Source organism: Limulus polyphemus, unplaced genomic scaffold (genome assembly GCF_000517525.1).
Source record: "Limulus polyphemus unplaced genomic scaffold, Limulus_polyphemus-2.1.2 Scaffold9313, whole genome shotgun sequence".
Classification (NCBI taxonomy): domain Eukaryota; kingdom Metazoa; phylum Arthropoda; class Merostomata; order Xiphosura; family Limulidae; genus Limulus; species Limulus polyphemus.
This window is the reverse complement of record NW_013674923.1, coordinates 8,813-16,659: the sequence shown is the minus strand read 5'-3', so window position 1 is coordinate 16,659 and position 7,847 is coordinate 8,813. Positions and strand designations below refer to the sequence as shown.

At 34.4% G+C, this 7,847-nt stretch overlaps 1 protein-coding gene across 1 annotated transcript in view; it reads right to left on the bottom strand.

Annotated features, from left to right (window-relative positions):
- Positions 1 to 7,847, bottom strand: part of LOC106475863 (gamma-aminobutyric acid type B receptor subunit 2-like) — an 18,843-nt gene that overhangs the window by 8,077 nt on the left and 2,919 nt on the right. The window contains exons 3-9 of the mRNA XM_022379876.1: positions 7,515 to 7,616; positions 5,692 to 5,757; positions 4,756 to 4,947; positions 2,493 to 2,726; positions 2,028 to 2,088; positions 1,371 to 1,454; positions 408 to 561 (exon numbers count right to left, since the gene is read on the bottom strand). Of these exons, the coding sequence (XP_022235584.1) occupies positions 408 to 561; positions 1,371 to 1,454; positions 2,028 to 2,088; positions 2,493 to 2,726; positions 4,756 to 4,947; positions 5,692 to 5,757; positions 7,515 to 7,616 (893 nt within the window). The remainder of the gene's footprint in view (positions 1 to 407; positions 562 to 1,370; positions 1,455 to 2,027; positions 2,089 to 2,492; positions 2,727 to 4,755; positions 4,948 to 5,691; positions 5,758 to 7,514; positions 7,617 to 7,847) is intronic.

Below are 7,847 nucleotides of genomic sequence, written 5' to 3'. Positions count from 1 at the left end.
GTAGATCCACTACATCATTACGTTTAATGTAAAGACATGGTAAACAGAAGGTGGGTGTAGATCCACTACATCATTACGTTTAATGTAAAGACATGGTAAACAGAAGGTGGGTGTAGATCCACTACATCATTACGTTTAATGTAAAGACATGGTAAACAGAAGGTGGGTGTAGATCCACTACATCATTACGTTTAATGTAAAGACATGGTAAACAGAAGGTGGGTGTAGATCCACTACATCATTATATTACATGGTAAACACAAGGTGGGTGTAGATCCACTACATTTTGAGATATTACTATATAGCTTTTATATGTAGGCACTAGCACAGTAGCATAATTATATATATAGGTACATAAAAAGTAGCATAAATTAATTGTAGAAATGACATCAGGAAGTAAAGTGAACCTCTGATTTCGAAACCGTATATTGATAACTAGAAAGATAGACGCCATGATGATTCCTAGAAGAGCAAAGGTCACGATGACAGCGTAGATTGTAAATCTGACCCTGGATGGCTGGATGACGATTAAGGTCCTATCTACCGGGGGGTGGTTGGCACCTAGAAGGAAAGAGAAAAAAAAAAGTACAGAAGATGTTTAGAATAAACTAGTGGGACAAAAAAAAGGTTCGAATCTATGCTCCTGGTGGCTAGGAAAGTGTTTTAACTAAATTACCGATTATCGCAAATTTTCAACCTAGAAGGCACCCTAAACGCATGTGGACTAAACGGAACGGTAAGACGACCCCCCTCACACACACACACTTAATGTTTACCTTAAGGAAGGCAGTCAGTCAGCAGTGTCTGCTGCCTTTGTCTCTTTCTCTGAACTGAAAACAAAACTGAATGTCGTTTTCATAACGCGCACACAACTGAAAGTGTGATAATCGGTATCATGTCTCGAAGCTCGGACCCTTGACCCGCAGCTCGACACATAAAACTATAAACTCTATACTAAACAGTTGCACAAAACTCTTTCAAAAATATTTTTGAAGAATTCCTCAAACTCGCGTAGTATTTCGGAAGAAACTTACAAACAGGATCAACGTTACTGAACTTTAAAACTAAGAAGAAACTTACAAACAGGATCAACGTTACTGAAATTTAAAACTAAGAAACTTACAAACAGGATCAACATTACTGAACTTTAAAACTAAGAAGAAACTTACAAACAGGATCAACGTTACTGAACTTTAAAACTAAGAAGAAACTTACAAACAGGATCAACGTTACTGATATATGATGAGAGAACGCTAAAACTAATTGCACAGAATGCATATTTTACAGTATGATATTTCTGATTACATTTTAAATATAATTATATTAAAATTGGGTAAACATAAATATAAATCCACAAATATATACTTTACCATGCCAACTTATCCTCGCGTCCTTACGAAGCTTAAGCCTATGCGTTAAAGTGTCATATTCGCCAACTTTTACCTCTGTGCCATCTATCGGAAAATATAAACATATATTTAATGTTATAGCAACGTAACTAATAATACATAAAACGAACAAACTGATTTCTAAATATTGTAAATTATCGTAAGTTTATAAACAGATAAACATATATTTTAATATCGATGAGACTGTTTCATATATGTTTTTGTAAAATAAAGTAAAAGTAAGATAAACAGACAGCATAAACCTACTCTGATATTGTTTCAGACAACTCAAACTTACTCTGATATTGTTTCAGACAACACAAACTTACTCTGATATTGTTTCAGACAACACAAACTTACTCTGATATTGTTTTACACAACACAAACTTAAACTGATATTGTTTCAGACAAAATAAATTTGCTCTGATATTGTTTTACACAACACAAACTTATATTGATATTGTTTCAGACAACACAAACTTAAACGGATATTGTTTCAGACAAAACAAACTTAAACTGATATTGTTTTACACAATACAAACTTACATTTATATTGTTTTACACAACACAAACTTACTCTGATATTGTTTTACACAACACAAACTTACATTGATATTGTTTTACACAACACAAACTTACTCTGATATTGTTTCAGAAGAATGAAACCCCGCCTTTCATTTCTGGTGAAGCTAACTGGACCCTGTAAATGAATACGAAAAACTTGTGTCGACGTTCAGTTACATATTTGTCAGTAAACCATAATGGTGTAATACAGATCATCGCGTCAGAGTAAATTACAATAAGAATACATATAATAATATCATTATAAAAGCAAAAATTTAAAACCAGAATTTAAGTCACATTTTAAATATACCTGTTAACATTTAAATGTTTATTTCCAGACTATAACAGTAAAAATGATCATGTTAGAGAGTTATTAATTAGCATATATTAATGAACAAGTTATGGTGTTACATGTTAGTTTATTATGAAATTGTTAGTTTTAGAAAACAATTTATAAATCAACGATTAACATGACTCGATATATCTTTCATTTATATATATATAACCACGAAAAAAAAGAAAAAGCGTGGCGACACCTACCGTCACCCCAATAAACGAAGTTTGTTTGAAGGCCTCGCGGAAAAGAGTGCCCCACAAGGGATCTCTGTATTCGAACATCTCTACCGTTCTGGAGCTTCCGATAGCGATAAGCTTCCGTTTTACCATCTGGATAGCCAGGGCAATCAGCCAGATCCCGTCGTAGGCGTAACCATGGAAACGATTGGTGCTTCCGCCGTACCGTTGTTTGTACTGAGCTTCGTACTGCGCCGAAGTCTGAGACGAAACGTAAACTTTATTATGGAGAAGTTAATGTTATAGCGGTACACTAAGAAAAATATAACAAGTAAAGAAAGGCATTTCATAAGTACCTGATGGCTTGGGCAAGATACAGAGGCGAAGTGTTATTAAAATGTTTATGTCTGGTACGATATTACAATATATATATATATATATTGAGATTTCAAAGTTTTTAAAAACTGTTTTTCTGATCTGTCAGAAGATGTTGGTAGTAAAATATTAACTCCAATAACGGTCCTAGAAGTTAATAAAGTCCAGCGTTGAAAAGGTGTGAAACACGAGATAAAGTGGCTTAGATCTAGAAAAACTGAAAATTTGACAACAAAATCTAGAAAGATCTCAAGAAGTGAGTATTATATGTTACGTCTAATACTACACGGAAAAATATGGATTTCTTGTTTTGCTATTACAACAGTAGTTTAGTTATGGTTTATATATATATTCAATGTGTAATTCTCCATATCTGACAAATACTATTACAACAGTAGTTTAGTTATGGTTTATATATATATTCAATGTGTAATTCTCCATATCTGACAAACACTATTACAACAGTAGTTTAGTTGTGGTATATGTATATATTCAGTGTGTAATTCTCCATATCTGAAGCACTTCTAATTTTACTCTAGTGAATGAAACTTATGAAACATTATTTTTTTATTATTAATTAAAATCCACTAGAGGGCGATTTTAGATTCCATACTCCAGAATAAATGAGCTTGGATATTCAAACTTCCTCTAACAGAAAATACGAATATATTTTGTTGATTCTTACTTTTCAGTTTAAGATCTGTTCAAAAAATGACATTTTAATTTGTTTTTTAATCTGTGGTTGTAGTATTTCCTGGTTTTAAATCTTTTTTTTTTTTGAAACTTTTTTTTTCGACTACAGTTTTAAAGTTTTAAACGAAAATGGTTTTATATTCATATAATTTGTTTTTTAAACGTGATTGCGAAATAACTGTTTACATTTTTACATCGATTTTTCCCCACCAAATTGTAGGCTGTATGTTATAAAAAAAAAGGTATTGTTTTTAAAACAACCACTCTTCAATGACTGTTGTAAGTTTGAGGGCTTATAACACTAAAATTCGAAACTCGATTCCTGCTGTGAGCACAGCGCAAACAGTCCATTGATGGCTATGCGCTTATTACAAAAATGTATTTATTTGTTTTAAATTTTGCGCAAAGCTATTCGAGGGCTACAGAAGTAATAGGCATTTAATCAACAACCCCCATCATCAACTGTATAAGTAAAGTATCAATAAATTACAATATTATAAGTAGACGCGACTAAGGCCTGGTTTAGACGTGACTAAGGCCTTGTTTAGACGTGACTAAGGCCTGGTTTAGGCGTGACTAAGGCCTGGTTTAGACGTGACTAAGGCCTGGTTTAGACGTGACTAAGGCCTGGTTTAGACGTGACTAAGGCCTGGTTTAGGCGTGATTAAAGCCTGGTTTAGACGTGACTAAGACCTGGTTTAGACGTGACTAAGGCCTGGTTTAGACGTGACTAAGGCCTGGTTTAGACGTAACTAAGGCCTGGTTTAGACGTGACTAAGGCCTGGTTTAGGCGTGACTAAGGCCTGGTTTAGACGTGACTAAGGCCTGGTTTAGACGTGACTAAGGCCTGGTTTAGACGCGACTAGGGCCTGGTTTAGACGTGACTAAGGCCTGGTTTAGACGTGACTAAGGCCTGGTTTAGACGCGACTAAGGCCTGGTTTAGACGCGACTAGGGCCTGGTTTAGCTGGTATATCCGCTTAAAGTAGTTGGGATAAACAATTCCATATACTTTTAAGATAAAAAATCCAAATAAAAAAAGTGTATCTAAGGTCTTTCAAGGTTTGCTCGGTAGCGTTTGGTTCGTTCTTCTAATTTAATTAGAAAGTCTGACTTCAATCAGTCGGACTAAGACTGGCTAGAATCTATGTTAAAACAAACATTGCCCATGCTTTCCAGTTTTACTAAGTAAACAAAAAACAATCAAATATTGATAAACCTACCAGCCCCGACACGGTTATGTCTTCGGTAGAACTTAAGGATAAAATGTCTGTAGCTAAGTATCCTTCCATAGCTTCCCCGAGTTGTGATTGGTTACAAGTAAGATTGTCTGAATGCTTCTTCCACCAATCATAATCATACATTCCAACGATGATCCACTGGTACTTCTTCCCGTACAATCCCACTTTGTAGGCCTAAAAAAAAAGAGTTAGTATACATAAATAACACTACCGGTCACTATGTCTAGGGATACAGTGACCCGGTTATAGACTGGACACGTGTAAAACTCGGTCACTATGTTTAGGGATACAGTGACCCGGTTATAGACTGGACACGTGTAAAACTCGGTCACTATGTTTAGGGATACAGTGACCCGATTAAAGACTGGACACGTGTAAAACTCGGTCACTATGTTTAGGGATACAGTGACACGGTTATAGACTGAACACGTGCAAAACTCGGTCACTACGTTTAGGGATACAGTGACCTGGTTATAGACTGGACACGTGTAAAACTCGGTCACTATGTTTAGGGATACAGTGACCCGGTTATAGACTGAACACGTGTAAAACTCGGTCACTATGTTTAGAGATACAGTGACCCGGTTATAGACTGGACACAGAACAGTTCTTAATCTAATCTTAAAGATATCCGAATACATTAAAACTATAAATGAATCGTGAGCCATATTAGTTGTTTACTGTGAAGAACATGTGGTTGTTCAACATGTTATCCGTAACGTCGATGGTTAATCAATTAATTAGTCAAGTTCTCCATAGAAACCTACTTAAACGAGTGATTTAACTTGTTAACTGTATTCTTATAATTAACCAATGATTTTAAACTCATTAAAGACATAAAATAATTGGTTCAGTATAGGGAACTTCCGTATTATAATAATTATTAGATAGACAATAAAGGAAACATTCCTAACTTACCTCACAAAAGACTTTACTCGCCCACTGTTCTTCAAATTTTCCAAGAATAATACGGACATCTTTCTCCTATAGAAAACCAAAATAAATAAAATATCCAGATGTACGTTATACAGACATATCTTACAGACACACCTTGTCCTCAGTATGCTAATACAAACATACTTACAGGCACACTGTGACCTCAGTATAATAATACAGACAAACCGTGTCCTCAGTATGCTAATACAGACATACCTTACAGACACACTGTGACCTCAGTATAATAATACAGACAAACCGTGTCCTCAGTATGCTAATACAGACATACCTTTTAGACACACTGTGTCCTCAGTATGCTAATACAGACATACCTTTTAGACACACTGTGTCCTCAGTATGCTAATACAGACATACTTTCAGGCACACTGTGACCTCAGTATAATAATACAGACAAACCGTGTCCTCAGTATGCTAATACAGACATACCTTACAGACACACTGTGTCCTCAGTATGCTAATACAAACATACCTTACAGACACACCTTGTCCTCAGTATGCTAATACAGACATACTTTCAGGCACACTGTGACCTCAGTATAATAATACAGACAAACCGTGTCCTCAGTATGCTAATACAAACATACCTTACAGACACACTGTGTCCTCAGTATGCTAATACAGACATACCTTACAGACACACTGTGTCCTCAGTATGCTAATACAAACCTACCTTACACACCTTATAGACATAATAGATTTACTCAGTAACTGGAGGAGTTAGGTTTTTACTGATTATATATATATGTGATAGATTTACTCAGTAACTGGAGGAGTTAGGTTTTTACTGATTATATATAGATGTGATAGATTTACTCAGTAACTGGAGGACTTAGGTTTTTACTGATTATATATACATGTGATAGATTTACTCAGTAACTGGAGGACTTAGGTTTTTACTGATTATATATACATGTGATAGATTTACTCAGTAACTGGAGGACTTAGGTTTTTACTGATTATATATATATATATGACAGATTTACTCAGTAACTGGAGGAGTTAAGGTTTCACTGATTATATATAGATGTGATAGATTTACTCAGTAACTGGAGGACTTGGGTTTTACTGATTATATATAGATGTGATAGATTTACTCAGTAACTGGAGGACTTAGGTTTTACTGATTATATATAGATGTGATAGATTTACTCAGTAACTGGAGGACTTAGGTTTTTACTGATTATATATAGATGTGATAGATTTACTCAGTAACTGGAGGAGTTAGGTTTTTACTGATTATATATAGATGTGACAGATTTACTCAGTAACTGGAGGAGTTAGGTTTTTACTGATTATATATAGATGTGACAGATTTACTCAGTAACTGGAGGAGTTAGGTTTTTATTGATTATCTGGAGGAGTTAGGTTTTTACTGATTATCTGGAGGAGTTAGGTTTTTATTGATTATCTGGAGGAGTTAGGTTTTTACTGATTATCTGGATGAGTTAGGTTTAATGTGATTCGTTAAAGAGCTTCAAAAATGAGGTCTTCTTTGGATCAATATTGATTTTCCTGTTACACTCTACACATACTTTGATTTACTGGACAACTCGTCAAGATAATGATTATTTACCTCAAAAAGAGAATGTGTCACTGATAATTAGAACACTGGCCGTGTTTGTTTTTTTAAAGTTAAAAAAGCCAGTAGCCAAAAGGTATTTAATTATTTTAGCGTTGATTATACTTTAGTGGCTAACCTACGTTTTTAATTTTGATTTTCTTAATTAAAGAAATATCCAGACAACAATTTTCACTTTTCCTCCACGAGATGGCAGGGTACTCACCTTGAGTTTTGATATAGCCGACTCGAGTTCATCGACAAACCCTTGTTGAGCGGCTATTTCGATCTTTGCAGATTCAAGATCCGACAGTAGTTTACTGTGCGGCTAAAAAGGGAAAAATATGTTTAATTAGGCCTAAAACGTAGAGCCGTATAAGAGCTTTCAGTAAAAAAAAAAAAAAAAAAAAACTGATATAGGTAGTTACCGTAAAATAAAATAACTATGTTTATATTGAGTAAAATGAGGCTTAACAAAAAAAAAGTTTAAAAAAAGTTAAAAAGAAAGAAATTACACTTTATTGATCGAAAAATCCTTTAAACCTAAAAAAAAAAATTT